Below are 16,635 nucleotides of genomic sequence, written 5' to 3'. Positions count from 1 at the left end.
AATGGAAACTACTGAGGAAGAGAGGGGTCTAGGTGTCACTATTTCTGGGGACTTAAGGGCAGGTAGGCAATGTAACAAAGCAATGAAGAAGGCAAGTCAGATGCTTGGTTCCATAGGGAGAGGTATCAGCAGTAGAAAGAAAGAAGTAATAATGTCACTGTATAGGTCATTGGTACGACCTCATCTAGAGTACGGTGTTCAGTTCTGGAGGCCATATCTCCAGAAGGATATAAATATATTAGAGACTGTACAAAGAAGGGCAACTAAATTGGTGCATGGCCTTCATCACAGAACTTACCAGGAAAGACTAAAAGATCTTAATATGTATACTTTAGAGCAGAGAAGGGAAAGAGGGGACATGATAGAAACTGTCAAATATATTAAGGGCTTTAACAAGGTACAGGTGGCAGACATTCTTTACAGGAAGAGGAGCAACAGAACATGAGGACATGCACTGAAACTAGAGGGAGGAAGATTCCGGGGAAATTTGAGGAAGGGTACTTATGTATTATCTGGACTCCCATGTTAAATGCACCCCATTTTTTCATACCCCTACTATCCAACTACGCATGGAGTTGATTTTATATAGTGTGGCGAGCGCAGTGAGCCACCGTGCCCGAAGCGTGGTGAGCGCAGCGAGCCCCGCCAGTCCAGATATTACATAAGTACCTGAGGAAGAATTACTTCACAGAAAGAGTAGTAGATAAGTGGAATAGCCTCCCATCAGAGGTGGTAGATGCAAATACAGTAGTGCAATTTAAACATGCTTGGGATAGGCATTGATATCCTTACAAAAAGAAAGGAGGATCAAATATGGTTTGAGGTAACATGTTTAAAAAAGGGGCAGACTAGATGGGCCAAGTGGTTCTTATCTGCCGTCAAATGCTATGTTTCTAAGTACGTACTTTATGTAAAAGAGTGGAAACAAGACTTTGGAAGGGAACAGTCTTTATAATGGATTATCAGTTCACAGAAACATATTCAGGAAAATATTTTGTGGAGTTTGTTTAAAACACAATATAAAATCCTGTTATTGCCAATGCTGAGGGGAACTATTGCTTTTATTACCTGGGATGTCAGCTGGTACTGTAGACCCTCTAAAGCTGAGAGGTGACCCTGTGGTTTTGGTGCTTGTAATTTTAAGGGGGGTGTCTCGAGAACAGGCTGGATTGGAGGCTTTGGAGCATTTTCTGCAAAGGGAAATAATGATGTGAAGCAAAATGGTGAAATACATCAAATACATCCAACACAAATAACGGTACTTGTGTATTATCGATCGCATGCCTTATCGCATGGCATATCGCATACGATTTGCATACAATACGATTTAGCACACCACCACTAGCCACGGCAGCCCGAAGCGTGCCCCGCGAGGGGACGCGGTCCACGTCCTCCTGACCTGTTCATACTCCCACTATCCACGTCGGCGTGGAATTGATTTTATAAAGTGTAGCGAGCCTCCGAAGAGTGGCCGCATGCTGAAAACGAGCCCGAAGCATGGCGAGCGGCCGTGGATTACTTGACATGTATTCCACGTCCGCTCGCCATGCTTCAGGCTCACCACGCTTCGGGCTTGGTGGCTCGCTGCCCTCTCCACACTTTAGAAAACGAACTCCCCGCCGACGTGGATAGTGGGGGTATAAACAGGTCAGGAGGACACGTACCGCGTCCCCTCGCCACACTTCGGGCTGATGTGGATAGTGGTGGTGTGCTAAATTGCATTGTATGCAAATCGCATGTGATATTTGCATGCGATGCGATCCGCGGGCATGGGCGCCATGATAATACACAAGTACCCAAATGACAACCTAATGTAAATACAGTCCCATACACAGCACTGGGTTACCAGGGAACCCATTAGTTTGTGCCAAACTTTAGTGGCCTTTATTGGATATATATATAAAGTAATAGGGACTTTAGATTACCAGAAAGCTGTCAAACCTAATATCTGTGAAATTACATCTATTGTATTTCAGTTAAATGTGTTTTATTAAATTTGCCTTTATTTGCTATATGCCACATGGTATATATTTTTGGCGATATACAACTGTCAAACCAACAATAACTGCTCAGGGGTCTTCACCTTCTGCGGAAGCCAGTTCAGCACGCAGTCTGTTCCCAATGTCAATCAGCTGCTGCTTTTCCTGACTGAGCTGGGAAATTTTCTTCACTGCTTCCTTTAGTTTGTTTCGCAGTATATAAGGGTCTGCAGGACCACCCCCTGACGTGAGGGCAGCTAGCTGCTGGTGAAGGGTCACAATCTCTTTACGGAGTTCTTTCACAGTTTCACTCTATAAACAAAAGCAGTAACTGACTTACCAACAGACTGTAAATAATTACTTTGAAGGAAAGGGTTAAACAATCTAGACATCTGTAGAAAAACATAGGGAATGTGTTGAGGATATATTCCCTACGGCTTCTAGCTAAATATACACCTGCAGCTTGCAATAGGAAAACAAGTGAACCTCAGGGTAGAGGACAACCCATACCTCGCTGAGAACCACAGGGACACGCTGGCTCGCCAGCTCCAACTTCAGTGCAGAAACCTAGATGTGCAACAAAGAAACATGCTCATTTTTAAAAATCATTTAAAATCAAGTCTTTGCAGTTCGTCTAATACAGCAGGTAATGTTACATTCCTAGATTAAAGCGAATGCAATTTTTTTTACCCTTTTACATATCATTCTTTAAAAAGCAACCAAAACTAAAAATCTTATTATACCTTAGCATTCATTTATGATCTTGCTCTTACTAAATGCTCTTTATACAGCTCAGTTGTAAGACTTCATTATAGCAACCCATAAATCAACAAAAGCTGGTTCTACAAAACAGATGTGAGCCAATATTAAACACCAATTAACTAGCGATGTGCAGGTTCAGATTTACCCGGATCTCGAAACGGGATTTTATTGGCTATCGGCTGTCACATGTTTTGACTTCAAATCATGTGACAGCTGGATAGCCAATAAGATCCCGTTTTGAGATCCGGGTAAATCTGAACCTGCACATCTCTACAACTAACTGCAGTTATTTATGACTAGAAACCTTTATTTTCTAGATGCGAGTTTAATAAAACAATAAATAAATTGTAGGAATCAGAATAGATAGATATTTAGGAGTTTATTCTCATGTGCGTATTATAGCTTTTAAAATAATGTACATGTTATTCTATATGAAAAATGGCATCACTTTGAATAAAACCCTTAGGGGGTTATTCTGGTTGATTTGCTCGGATGCGAATTCGCATCCTTGTGAGTCAACCTAACCCAACCCTGTGAATGGTGGTATGCCGGCCCACCATTCGCAAGGCAGGTACGTTCACTCTGGCTGCGAATGGGTGTTTTACATAAACATCCATTCGCAGCCTGCGGGGTAACACCCACATCATTCGATGGTCAGTGACCATCGAATGATGTGGAACGTGCACGCATATGTAAGGTTGCTCTGAGCAACCTTACATATGTGTGCACGTTCAGAAGGAAGTGGTCATGTCAAGTGCCCACCCCCGCTTCATCTGCCCATTACCATGAGAACGCCCAGCGTGCGTGTGGCCGCTGGGCCACACGCACGACATTGGCCGCGTGCGTTCGACCGAACAAACCTGAATAAGGTCCTTAGTTTGCTATAATGATCAATGTCTGAGTCACAGAACTTCAGGCTCCCATACACTAGAGAGATTTGATCCGATTCTGACCAAATCTCAAGTGCGGCACATAAATCTTTATGTGCATGCCAGAGCCGAGCGGGGGGATGCAGAGAGGCAGCAATAATCACTCTGTCCACAATTAAATGTGCCCATTTTCTGTAATGAATGCATATTAAGATGTCCCTAGTACCTAGTATATTTAAAACACTAAATTATGTAAATACTGAAATCAGAAGACAAATGTCAATTATAGGTGCATTATAGTTCAGCTGAGATCTTAACTTCATTCCCCAGTCCAACAGATTCAAGGTTTTGCTCTAGATTTCCTTTAAAGTATTCCTCTGCTTCCTTGCGGGTCTCCGTAAGCTGCAGTTCCATTTCAGACTGTCTGTGCTGGAGGCTGGAGATCGCGGCCTGACTCTGACGTGTCTCGCTGCTCAGCTGAAACTGCAGCTGATTGACCTCTGCCTGTTTCTGCTGGACCTAAAAAAAACATACAACAAAACAGCTGTAGATTGATATCATATCACGGTTATATATATATTTAAGTTCAGCAAATGTTTTCATTAGAATACTTCAGAACCCTGGTTAGAAGTTACCTTCTGTGTGAGTTCTCCAACCAGTGAGTCTAAATGAGCTGTTCTTGCCTCCAGCCTCTTAGCAGCTGCAGCTGATGCAACTTTGTCAGCTCTTAAAGCTCCTGAAAAAAACAATTTTGGGGTAAACCTAGTGCATTGTCACATTGGTAAATGTTTGGATTTGATGCTGTGTACCGAATTACATATTTACTTTTAAAAAGTCATATCATCCTTGAAGGAAATGTCAGCTGCTGCTTCCCCATAAAACAGATCCAATGGGTTTTTACCCACACACGTTAACTTGCTTAATTGGTTACATTCTAAAAACTCCTTTCCCAGGGGCTGAGGAAGCCAATGCAGAAACACCTCCTGGCATCAGCAGTATACAAGCCAGTGTCTGTTGATGTCACACAGAAGATATGGCATTGAGGTCAGGATGTAATCTGGGGGAGTCTCTATTCACCTGCAAGGACCGTGCACTTCAATACAAACTATTTCCAATTGCATCAAACCAACTAAATAAAACAGACAGGAATACCTTTCAGCTCTATTAAGGCAACTGTGGACATTTCCTTAGGGGTGATGCTATATAACTTGTCATTTCAAATCGAAACCGCCTCTGAACTAGAATTTTAAGGCGTATTTTCTGGGATAATTCACTGCCTGAAGTGGTCTACATAGGAGGTTGATCTGAAAAAGTGTGTCACCAACCATTGTTCTAAGAGTCATGTCCCACAAAGTGTCTTACTGGTTAAGACTCTCTTTAAATAGAACTGCAAAACATTTCTAGATTCCTCAGACTCAAGCTTGACTCATCTGCCTACATGCTTTAAAACATTTCCCAGGTTCGAGTTTGACTATTCTGCCACCTTAAAGGCTTTTTTTTTCATCCTTAACCCATAATTCTCAATGGAATACATTTACTTTATAAAACTTTGATTTATAGTGTATTCTGTTTTTGGTTTTGTTACCAATAGTTTCATTCAAGCTGCTGATGTGGTTCTGGATGTAGATGTTGTCTGGTGAAACCGGCTTTGCAGTGGGAGGTTCGTTAGGAGGGTCCTTCACTGACAAAGCTTCCTGGAGCTGCTCCTCCATTAGTCGGTTACCCTGTTTTAGACCAATGATCTCATTTTCAAGTGATGTTACATAATCTAAAGACACAAATACATGGTAGCAGATCATTTATGTGGTGACATTTATTATTCTTCAGGGTAATACATAGGGAGAAAGTGTTCTTTATTGGAGTATCTACCAGTAGAGACCACGTTCCCTTTAGCATCTCTGGTTGGAGGTTCTGTCCCTTCAGGTGGCGGGGGTGAAATCTGCTCACATAAGGACTCCATCTCTTTCCTCATCTGGCCGATCACTTCACGCAGTTCATTATTCTGCTCTTGCAACTTTTGAATTTCGACTGATGGAAAGTCTGCCATGCCTCCCAGTGGCTGCAAATTGCAAATACAGTAGCTAATAAATAAATGAATTCTGCAATTAAGGAACCATTGAAATACAGGACGCCTATTAGAGAATTTTGCTTAAGTGCTGGCTCCCAAGGGGGCTACATGGGGAGAAAATGGACATTACCTTTATATATCTCTTATATCGTACAAATGCAGCTTTATGAAATGCTTACTGTAGTGAAAAAAAATGGACCAGCCAATGTTATTGAAAAGGGGGTGCCTAGCCATATGAAGGAACCCTCTTCAAGTTAAAGAGTTCAATAATTTTACAAATTAAATGGTATAAACAACTTTTGGCCCACAAAAACGGTGAGAAAGTTGGAGACTGATGTGCAGTGGACATAGTTATGAGCAGTGTTCCCTCTAAGCTGTGCGCACGTGCGCACGCACACAACTCGACGAGCGTGCACACAGAGATTACAACAGAGCGCACAAAGCAGCAGTGGTCCCTTTTTGCAGTTGTGGACTCAATTAATGTGTGTTTCACCCATTAACTACATTGTGTGCTGTGTTTTGAATATTTAAATGTTTAATATAATTTTGATGTAAAGTTAACACAAATGCTGAACGTCATTTTCCAGTTATATATAAGTGACGCACAAATAATTAAATTTCCTTCCAAAGTTGCACAGCCAAAATCTTTTGCCGCACACAGCCTTCGTAAAATTAGAGGGAACATTGGTTATGAGGCTTTTAGCATTGACATTACCTGGAGCCAGACCTAGGTAAGTATTTGGGACAGTTAGAGCTGCCGGGGATCTTCACATCTAGCGCTACATTTCATCCACAGCCGGACCCGCAAACTCCTCCAAAAAGCCCGTTAAGGGCTGTAAACATTTTTACCACTACTTTTTTCTTTCTTTTAGCAGCTAAGCACTTTCACTATTACTGTTATTTATGTCACATGATCAAGATATACAAGCGCTTTTTCTTTCTATTAAATCATTACCTGGAGCCACATGATGATATTTCAGAAGAAATAAAAGCATAATAGAGGCCAAATAATACATAGTAAAATAACCTTATTTAGTCCATAGCCATGTCTACATGAGTCATGGTGCACATTGGAACATAACATTGTCCTAGTTGGCGCACACTTGTATGAGTGTACCTAAAAGACATAAAGGGGGTATTCAATCTTGGCCGGGTGTCACCTATGCAGATTTGACTTTGTTAAAAGTTTAATCTGCATGGTCAAAAAACAGCCCCGGGTTGTCGAATCTGCTGCCTTTTTTGCTGATGCACAGAGTTTCCGACTGTCTCTTTTCAGACAGTCAGAAAACGGACCTGACATTGAGTAGGGTGAATGTACAGTCAAAATAATGGCAATAATGTTTTAAGGATATTCATATTAGAATGATTTGGAGGCAAATATGTGCTGGGGACTCCTAATACTACATCAATTTTGCTAGATTGGCTCTAATTTTTGAGATACTCGTATGAGAAACAAATTGCTCAACTTCCAAATGTCAAACGACAGTAGCCAATAACTTATATAAAGAGAGGGAATATTTTAGAAGAGTGGTTCCCAACTATGGTTCTCAAGTTCCCCGAACAGTTCACGTTTCCAAGTCACACAGCAGTTACACTCATTACTGTTACAAGATCCCCAGTTTGAGCTAATTATTTCACTTGCGATTTTGTGTGGATCCCTGAAAAACGTGAACTGTTGGGGCTATTTGATGATCGAGGCAACCACTATTCTACAATAATTATGGCAGTAACACCAACAATATATGCCTGCCTCACCTTCCAGAATGTTTCAATAGAGTCCTATATGCATGCATTATGGCTAAGTTCCCAATTACCTATATCCAACAAGAGCCGATTTGAAAAAATAAAACGACATTCAATTTTGAATTCAACAATTCCAAAATAGTTACACAATAAGAGAAGAGAAAAGAAATCAGTTTAATTGGACGCACTCCTTATCCACATAGTCTTCAATGACTCAAAAATAAAATTATTATATCGTACCCGAAGGCATATGCTTTATTAATATAAATAACTCTATAGCTAGCAGGCCATCAATTTTATTTTTTTTCTGTAATTTTATTAATTATATACGGCCTGGTAGTCTATTTCCCCAGTGCGGCTATATAACTTAAATACTGCACAGTGCACATAGATATGTGCAATACAATCTGTAGATTGCACAGTGTGTATACTAGGGTGTAATATCAGATATAGAGGGAGAAGTGATAGGCTGAGCGGCAAACACAACTCCACTCCCAACTCTGATTTTAGTAAATGCGGATTAAGTAAAAATCTTAGGTAGTTTAGCTACACGTGAATACTGGGCATCCTCCTTGATATATGCAATCATAGAGGCAATCTGTCACAAAATAAATGTGGTCATACTAAGAATAAATTGTGGCGCTGTTGCTTATTAAAAATATATGCATCAAGCATAAGAATAGGACTAAGGAATGAACTAGTCATAAACCTGACAGAAAGATCAGCCACTTATGATCACAGGATACAAGTGCACAATAGATATCTTTATGCAATAGTTACACAATATCCATGCTGAACATAACCACTAATATAGTGATACTAATGTTTCAAGTAGTAACAGCACACACTTGCTACATGAGAGGATAATCTCATTGAAGAGACCCATCAATATTACAAGATTGGGACTAGACTGACACACACTCTTTTTGATTAAGGTGCCTACATAAGAATATTTACATTTTGGCACGTCTAATGTGATAAGGCATCTATAAAGCCTTCCATTGAATACAACCGTAAACGGATCACAGAGACTAATTTTAATCTTTCAAATTTTCTTTTTCTCTATATCTATCAACTTTTTTAAATAATTTTCGCCATTTCAATCCCTGTCACAGGGAAATAGACTACCAGGCCGTATATAATTAATAAAATTACAGAATAAAAATAAAATGATGGCCTGCTAGCTATAGAGTTATTTATATTAATAAAGCATACACCTTCGGGTACGATATAATAATTTTATTTTTGAGTCATTGAAGACTATGTGGATGAGGAGTGCATCCAATTAAACTGATTTCTTTTCTCTTCTCTTATTGTGTACCTATATCTAAATCAGTAGACAGCACCCTAAGCCAGCAGGGGAATATATATTAACGTCCCTCCTGACTGACAACCTTGCCATCCACAAATTGTTAATTCTTATTGAAATATATGGTGCGGGTCCCCCACACACACTCTCCCCAATTCCAAAATAGTGTAAATTATTTATATATCCTTGGAAACTGAATAACTTTTTTGTTGGGCTGGGCAATATATCAAGTAATAAAGGTTTAAAATTATTTGGCAAATGTTAAGAAAATACCAACATTAAAGATGTCCAAAAGTGCCCTAAACTCTGATGCACATGGAGGACTTTTAGTTGGTATGTGTTATCAATACGAGGAAAATATAGGAGACTACTAGGGGGTGATGGTGGCGCTGTGACGAGAACTGCCTCACTAGCAGCTGCTGCAAGTGGGACAACTGAAGCTGTTGAACTAAATGTTCTAATTTAAGGCTCTGCTTCTGTTAGTTGCTAGAACCTAACCTTGCTGGTTATTCTAAAAACTTTTGATAGCTAAAAAGAGTTATTGAATTGTTTTTCAATAAAAATATTGATGTTTAAAAAAAAAAACGTATATATGTAAAAATCAGTCCAATTGTTTGACGCCCGGCAAATAGCAGTACCCCGCTGACTTACTGCCCAACGCCGCAGAGACCCCGCTGCTGCACATAGCTGTGTGTCAGTGGTGCTTCACCGCTGTCACACACCTATGGATCGGATCAACACATTGTGGGTGCTAAAAAGCACCCACAATGTGCCGCAGATGGGTCTGATCCGACAGATTGAACCTGCAGCAGCGATTTCTCCTCCGGATCCATCTGGATCTGGCTAAATTGTCCCAAATCAGACAAATGTATGGGCATCTTAAGATCAGAAGATTTAGCAAAATATCTGTGGAAGCGCACATTTGATAGATATTGTCTAGCAGAGATTGTTTAGCATAGACTGACTGTAAAGGCAAGGCAATTTTGACTAGATCATAGACTATCATTGCTTAGAAAAAATCGCTTAGTCAAAATCTCCAGTGCATCTAGCCAAAATCTCTGCCAAAATTGCTTAGTCAAAATTGTCCATTAGCCAAAATCTCTCCGTGTGTACACCCCTTAACTTATGAAGAGAAATATCTGGGTTAAGGGCCCCACACACAGGGCGATATTAAACCGTTTTCTGAGCGATTTTACATAATTTATATGCATCGCTCAGAAAATGGCAGAGAATTGCTGTGTGTGTGTTACACACAGCAATTTAAAGCGCGTCCCCGCCGCATCGAATCGGGCCACAATTAATAACAGACAGGCTGGTCAATTCAGAGCACTCGCTCAGAAAATCGCCAGCATAGCAGGCAGTGTGGACCTTCTGATGAGCGAGTGCTCTGAATCTCACCTGCCTGTCTGCCTGCCGTCCGCCCGCTGTCAGTTGAGAAGAACATGTCTTCCCATATGCACGCCCGCCCGCCCGCCGATGTCCACCTACCCGCTAAGTAACCAGCGCACTGCTATGTGTTCTACTCTCTCAGCAGTCCCCCCTGCCTCCTCGAGTAAACAAGCCGCCCTCTGCCAGTACACCCCCTGCCCCGCGCTGCATATTCCCGGGACTCAAATATGTCAGCCACTCTCCCCCTCTTCCCCAACACCCAGCTGCCCCAACCATCTCCTCCTTCACCCTGTGACTTAATTGGTCCTGGAGGCGAGCGGCTCCTTCCTGTCTGTGCTGCCGCTGAAGAGATGCAGCAGCTTTGAGCAGAAGCCGCCAACATCCCGCCAGCCTCCCTCCAGTGCTGGGTACAAGTTGGTAACAGATGGGGACTCTGGCTACTGTTCAGGAGCTGCCTGCAGCATGACCACTACCACTACACTCCAGACACATGGGTCACACTGTATGTACATTGCAGTTGGACAAGTGCTTGTTTGTTCAACCAGTATCTGTGTATATATATATATATATACAGATATCACTCACCCAGGCAGTGTGGACCTTCTGATGAGCGAGTGCTCTGAATCTCACCTGCCTGTCTGCCTGCTGTCCGCCCGCTGTCAGGTGAGAAGAACATGTCTTCCCATATGCACGCCCGCCGATGTCCACCTACCCGCCTGCTCGCCGCTGTGTGCCCGCTGTCAGGTGAGGACATGGGAATCCCACCTGACTTCACATATGCAGGCCCGCCTGCCGCTGTCTGCCCGCTGGCAGGTGAGGAAGTGGGAATCCCACCTGTGACCTGCCCTCTGTTATGTACACCCTACAACACTTAATTACACCTCTGGCTTCATATGCACTAGTGTTCTTTTTATTTTGCACTCAGTTGTTAATTTTGTACATGTGTTTACTGCAAGCTGCAGTGTGGTAAATGAATTGGAATGCTACTGAGATAGCTTTATGTGGTGCCAGACTCCTGAGTTTTACTAGCATTTTAAATGTCTGACTTTTTAGGTAATGGATATAAAGGTGCCCATACACTGCCTGCGACGTCTCGCAGCAGTGTACGGACACCCGATGGACTGCAAGACTTAAGTGTATTTCATATACATATAATTGAAATTACTGTCTATTAGGGAAGCCAATCCCGGGGCATTTTTTCAATCCCGGTATTCGGGATTGAAAAATGCTCAATCCCGGGATTCCCGGGATCCCGGGATCGGCTTTCCTAATTAAAAGACTGCCCCACAAACTTACATTTGATGGTTGCCGGGTTGCCGGTTGTGGGGGGACGGGTCGTCCATGCCGCTGGCGTGCTGGCTGTGGGCGCTTGGGCTGGGCGAGTGGGCGCGCTGGGTGGGTGCTTGGGCTTTTGCGCTGTCCGGCACGGCATTACAATGCCGGGCGCGTCCTCTGCCTGCGCAGCGTGACCCCTGATCTCACGCTGAGAGGTCACGCTGCACACAGTGCTGCCGGGAGAAGTCGGGCTGCGTCTGAGCGATGCTCAGACGCTGCCCAGCATTAGACTGCGCGCATGCGCAGTCTAATCCTGAAATCCCGGGATTGGAAACTCCAATCCCGGGATTGAAATCCCGGCGTTTTGGGGGCCAAATCCCGGGATCCCGCCGATCCCGATCCCGGGATTGGCCACCCTACTGTCTATAGCATATAACATTATTTTTGTGATGAAGTGCAGTTTTTTACGTCACTTTCTGTGACACTTGTGACAGATTTGAAATCTCCCGTGCTGAATCTCCCATTATGAATCTCTGACACAAATCTCTCTGTATGTGGCTCATTGTCTGAAAGAGTGAAATCTCTTGTGCTGAATCTCCCGTTATGAATCTCTGGCACACATCTCTGCGTATGTAGGGCCCTTTAGAAACTACTGGCCAATCTTTGAATTTATAACACAAATAAATCCAGCTTAACTCGAACTGATAAGATTTCTTCCCCAATCCATTACAGTGCCATCAGAAAGAATTGCTTTATAGACCAGATAAGATTAACAGATATCATATCTTCCTATTAACTCACTTGCAATGTTGGATCGCTGCAGCTTCTAGAAGCAGTAAAATCTTTTGCTATGACACATCCACACACAGCACAATATTCAGGCATTTTCTGAGCGATTTTAACAAATCGCTCAGAAAATGCCTGAAAATGCATGTAAATCGCTGTGTATATAGCCCACACAGCGATTTACATGCGCGCCCCCGCCGTTCTGAATCTGCACAAGATTCAGAACGGACCTGTCTCTCAATTCAGAGCAGTCGCTGAGATGCTCCTGCTCATCTCCCACATGTGTGGCGCGGGGATGAGCAGGGCCATCTGAGCGACCGTCACTGAAGACGCCGGCAACAAGAAGCCCCGCTGTCACTCACCGCCCCACTGAAGCCGCTGCCGCCCGGAAGCATTCCTGCGCAGTCCAAGCAAGTATTGGCTTCTCTCACAGCTCCCTGCAACGCACCCCAGCACACAGCAGTGTCATATTACCTGCTTACTCCCGCTATAGTGCTGTGTGCAGTGGCTCAAGCGGCTGTGGTTCGCAGCGCAGGCAGTAATAGACAGCCGCCGGCGCTGCAGAGCTCAGCTGATACCAGCGGCTGTCCAGTAAAATGTGGATGTGCAGCGTAGCTGCGGTTCAAGAACAGGGCGGCGGGCAGTAGCTGGCGTGAGGTCACAAACAGATACAGAGTGCTGGAGACACGGGGTTTTGCCACTCACTGCAGGACAGGTCCAAATATATCTCTCTCTCTCTCTCTCTCTCTCTCTTCTCTCTCTCTCTCTCTCTCTCTCTCTCTCTCTCTCTCTCTCTCTCTCTCTCCCCTTCATGCCTTTTACTGTTAAGTGTGTCAAGCATATATGTATATGTAAATTGTGGGGTGCAGAACAAAGTGCCTATTCTTACCAACCACCCATGCTCCTCCACAGGATAACTGGGGCCGCATCATGGAAGAGATGGAGAGAAGGTCTAGACGCCTATGTTTAGGGATGGGGACCCCTATACCACATTATATATATATATATATATATATATATATACATACATACACAGTGCAGTTTGATGGCATGTGCGGCTATGACAGTCGTGACAGATTTCAAAATCTCCCGTGCTGAATCTCCTATTATGAATCTCTGACACAAATCTCTCTGTATGTGGCTCATTGTCTGAAATGAGTCACAAGAGTGAAATCTCTTGTGCTGAATCTCCCGTTATGTATCTCTGGCACACATCTCTGCGTATGTAGGGCCCTTTATACACTGCTTAAAAAAATAAAGGGAACACTTAAACAACACAATGTAACTCCAAGTCAATCACACTTCTGTGAAATCCAACTGTCCACTTAGGAAGCAACACTGATTGACAATCAATGTCACGTGCTGTTGTGCAAATGGAATAGACAACAGGTGGAAATTATAGGCAGTTAGCAAGACACCCCCAATAAAGCAGTTGTTCTGCAGGTGGTGACCACAGACCACTTCTCAGCTTTGGTGACTTTTGAAAGCTGGCGGTGCTTTCACTCTAGTGGTAGCATGAGATGGAGTCTACAACCCACACAAGTGGCTCAGGTAGTGCAACTTATCCAGGATGGCAGATCAATGCGAGCTGTGGCAAGAAGGTTTGCTGTGTCTGTCAGCGTAGTGTCCAGAGCATGGAGGCGCAACCAGGAGACAGGCCATTACATCGGGAGACGTGGAGGAGGCCGTAGAGGGCAACAACCCAGCAGCAGGACTGCTACCTCTGCCTTTGTGCAAGGAGGAACAGGAGGATCACTGCCAGAGCCCTGCAAAAGGACCTCCAGAAGGTCACAAATGTGCATGTGTCTACTCAAACGGTCAGAAAAAGACTGCATGAGGGCCAAACATCCACAGGTGGGGGTTGTGCTTACAGCCCAACACTGCAGGAAGTTTGGCATTTGCCAGAGAACACCAAGATTGGCAAATTCGCCACTGCCGCCATGTGCTCTTCACAGATGAAAGCAGGTTCACACTGAGCATGTGACAGACGTGACAGAGTCTGGAGATGCCAAGGAGAATGTTCTGCTGCCTGCAACATCCTCCAGCATGACTGGTTTGGCAGTGGGTCAGTAATGGTGTGGGGTGGCATTTCTTTGGGGGGCCACACAGCCCTCCATGTGCTCACAGGGGTAGCCTGACTGCCATTAGGTACCGAGATGAGATCCTCAGACCCCTTGTGAGACCATATGCTGGTGTGGTTGGTCCTGGGTTCCTCCTAATGCAAGACAATGCTAGACCTCATGTGGTTGGAGTGTGTCAGCAGTTCCTGCAAGACGAAGGCATTGATGCTATGGACTGGCCTGCCCATTCCCCAGACCTGAATCCAATTGAGCACATCTGGGACATCATGTCTCGCTCCATCCACTAACGTCACTTTGCACCACAGACTGTCCAGGAGTTGGCGGATGCTTTAATTCAAGTCTGGGAGGAGATCCCCCCAGGAGTCCATCTGCCACCTCATCAGGAGCAAGCCCAGGAATTGTAGGGAGGTCATACAGGCACGTGGAGGCCACACACACTACTGAGCCTCATTTTGACTTGTTTTAAGGACATTACATCAAAGATGGATCAGCCTGTAGTGTGTTTTTCCACTTTAATTTTGAGGGTGACTCCAAATCCAGACCTCCATGGGTTAATAAATTTGATTTCCATTGATCATTTTTGTGTGATTTTGCTGTCAGCACATTCAATTGCACATTCAATTGTGTAAAGAACAAAGTATTTAATAAGAATATTTAATTAATTCAGATCTAGTAGTGCCAGTTACATATCATGTCCCCAGTAGTGCCAGTTACATATCATGGCCCCAGTAGTGGCAGTTACATATGATGTCCCCAGTAGTAGTTTTTACCCCCCCCCCCCCCCCCAAAAAAAAAAAAAAATAATTATAATAATTTGGATAACTGATATTTGGAAAAGGGATAATGAACTTGTATGTATATATGTATATATGTATATATATATATATATATATATATATATATATATATATTTTACCTGTTCTCCTTGGTCTGTCAGTACTCCATTTTTCCAGCTCACAGCCTTATCCCTCTCCCAAGAGAGAGTGGTGACCAAGACCTGAAGATCTTTCATTCTCCTCTCCCTTTCCTTCAGTTCAGCCTCTAGCTGTATTAAAAAATAAATAAAAAATATATATCTAAAAAAACAAGGAATGTATCAAATATGTTTTAGAGTTAACTTAATGCGGTTACAAGTTTTGCACCCCTGCTGAGGATACCCCATGCGCACTTCTGTAGTAGTCACCATCACAAAACTCTGAAGTGGTCACTCCCATGCACCTCTGCAGTGGTTACTCCCATGCACCTCTGCAGTGGTCACTCCCATGCATCTTTGTAGTGGCCACCACCATGCCTCTATGAACTGATGAATCCCATGCACCTCTGTAATGCTCACTACAACAAACCTCTAGTGGTCACCACCACAAACCTCTAGTGGTCACCACCATGCACTTTAGCAACGGTCAATCCCCTGCACCTCTGTAGTGGTCACCAGCCACCTCTGTAGTTATTACTCCCATGCACCTCTGTGATGGTCACTCCCATATATATCTACTGGTCACCACCACACCTCTCGTGGTCACCCCCATGCTCTTCTGCAATAGTCAATCCCATGCACCTCTGTAGTGGTCACTCCAATGCACCTCTGTAGTGGTCACCCCCAATGAACCTTTATAATGGTTACTACTTGCACCTCTATAATGGGCACTCCCATGTTTACTCCCATGTAAAACTGTAGTGAACACCACCAAGCATGGCCAAAACCTCTGAACTGAGTCACCATGATGCACCTCTGTAATGGTTACTCCCATGCACCTCTCTAGTGATCACCCCATGCAGTTCTGAGCTGTGAGCAGCATAATAATATATTCACAAAACACAAGCAGCTCATTTAAATAATACATACATTATTGCTACATTTTCAAAACAAAGGGGAAAGGGTACAGATTTCAACATAATATAAAATACAATTCTTGAGAAACTAACTCAACACTACAATCATTCTTATACTCACAGGGCCTAATTCTGGTTCACTCACAAAAGCAAATTCTCTCTCTAATGCACAAAACCATGTGCACTGCAGGTGGGGCAGATGTAACATGTGTAGAGAGAATTAGATTTGGGTGGGGTTTGTACTTCAAACTAATATCTATATTGCAGTGTAAAAATAAAGCAGCCAGTATTTACTCTGCACAGAAACAAAATAACTCACCCAAATCTAACTCTCTCTGCACATGTTACATTTGACCCCTGCAGGGCACATGGTTTTGTCCATTAGAGACAGAATTTGCTTTTGCGAGTGAACGAGAATCAGGCGCATAGTGCACTAGGTCTAAAACACGCAAATTTTTAAGTACTGTATGCATTCTGAAGAAAGGAAGACGGAAGGAGGAAGATTTTTCATCTATATTTTTAGTTTAGTTTTACCTAACAGTAA

General features: G+C 43.3%; 1 protein-coding gene across 2 annotated transcripts in view; it reads right to left on the bottom strand.

Annotated features, from left to right (window-relative positions):
- CCDC57 (coiled-coil domain containing 57) overlaps nucleotides 1-16,635 on the bottom strand; it is a 99,914-nt gene that overhangs the window by 11,553 nt on the left and 71,726 nt on the right. For both annotated transcript variants that reach the window (XM_083148677.1, XM_083148675.1), the window contains exons 10-17: nucleotides 15,178-15,306; nucleotides 5,480-5,669; nucleotides 5,196-5,378; nucleotides 4,246-4,346; nucleotides 3,929-4,129; nucleotides 2,490-2,546; nucleotides 2,084-2,291; nucleotides 1,069-1,190 (exon numbers count right to left, since the gene is read on the bottom strand). In XM_083148677.1, coding sequence (XP_083004803.1) covers nucleotides 1,069-1,190; nucleotides 2,084-2,291; nucleotides 2,490-2,546; nucleotides 3,929-4,129; nucleotides 4,246-4,346; nucleotides 5,196-5,378; nucleotides 5,480-5,669; nucleotides 15,178-15,306 — 1,191 coding nt within the window. The remainder of the gene's footprint in view (nucleotides 1-1,068; nucleotides 1,191-2,083; nucleotides 2,292-2,489; nucleotides 2,547-3,928; nucleotides 4,130-4,245; nucleotides 4,347-5,195; nucleotides 5,379-5,479; nucleotides 5,670-15,177; nucleotides 15,307-16,635) is intronic.

Source organism: Crinia signifera, chromosome 6 (assembly GCF_055691185.1).
Source record: "Crinia signifera chromosome 6, ASM5569118v1, whole genome shotgun sequence".
In the NCBI taxonomy this organism is placed as follows: domain Eukaryota; kingdom Metazoa; phylum Chordata; class Amphibia; order Anura; family Myobatrachidae; genus Crinia; species Crinia signifera.
The sequence above is the reverse complement of the archived record's forward strand: the minus strand, read 5'-3'. Positions and strand labels throughout refer to the sequence as shown.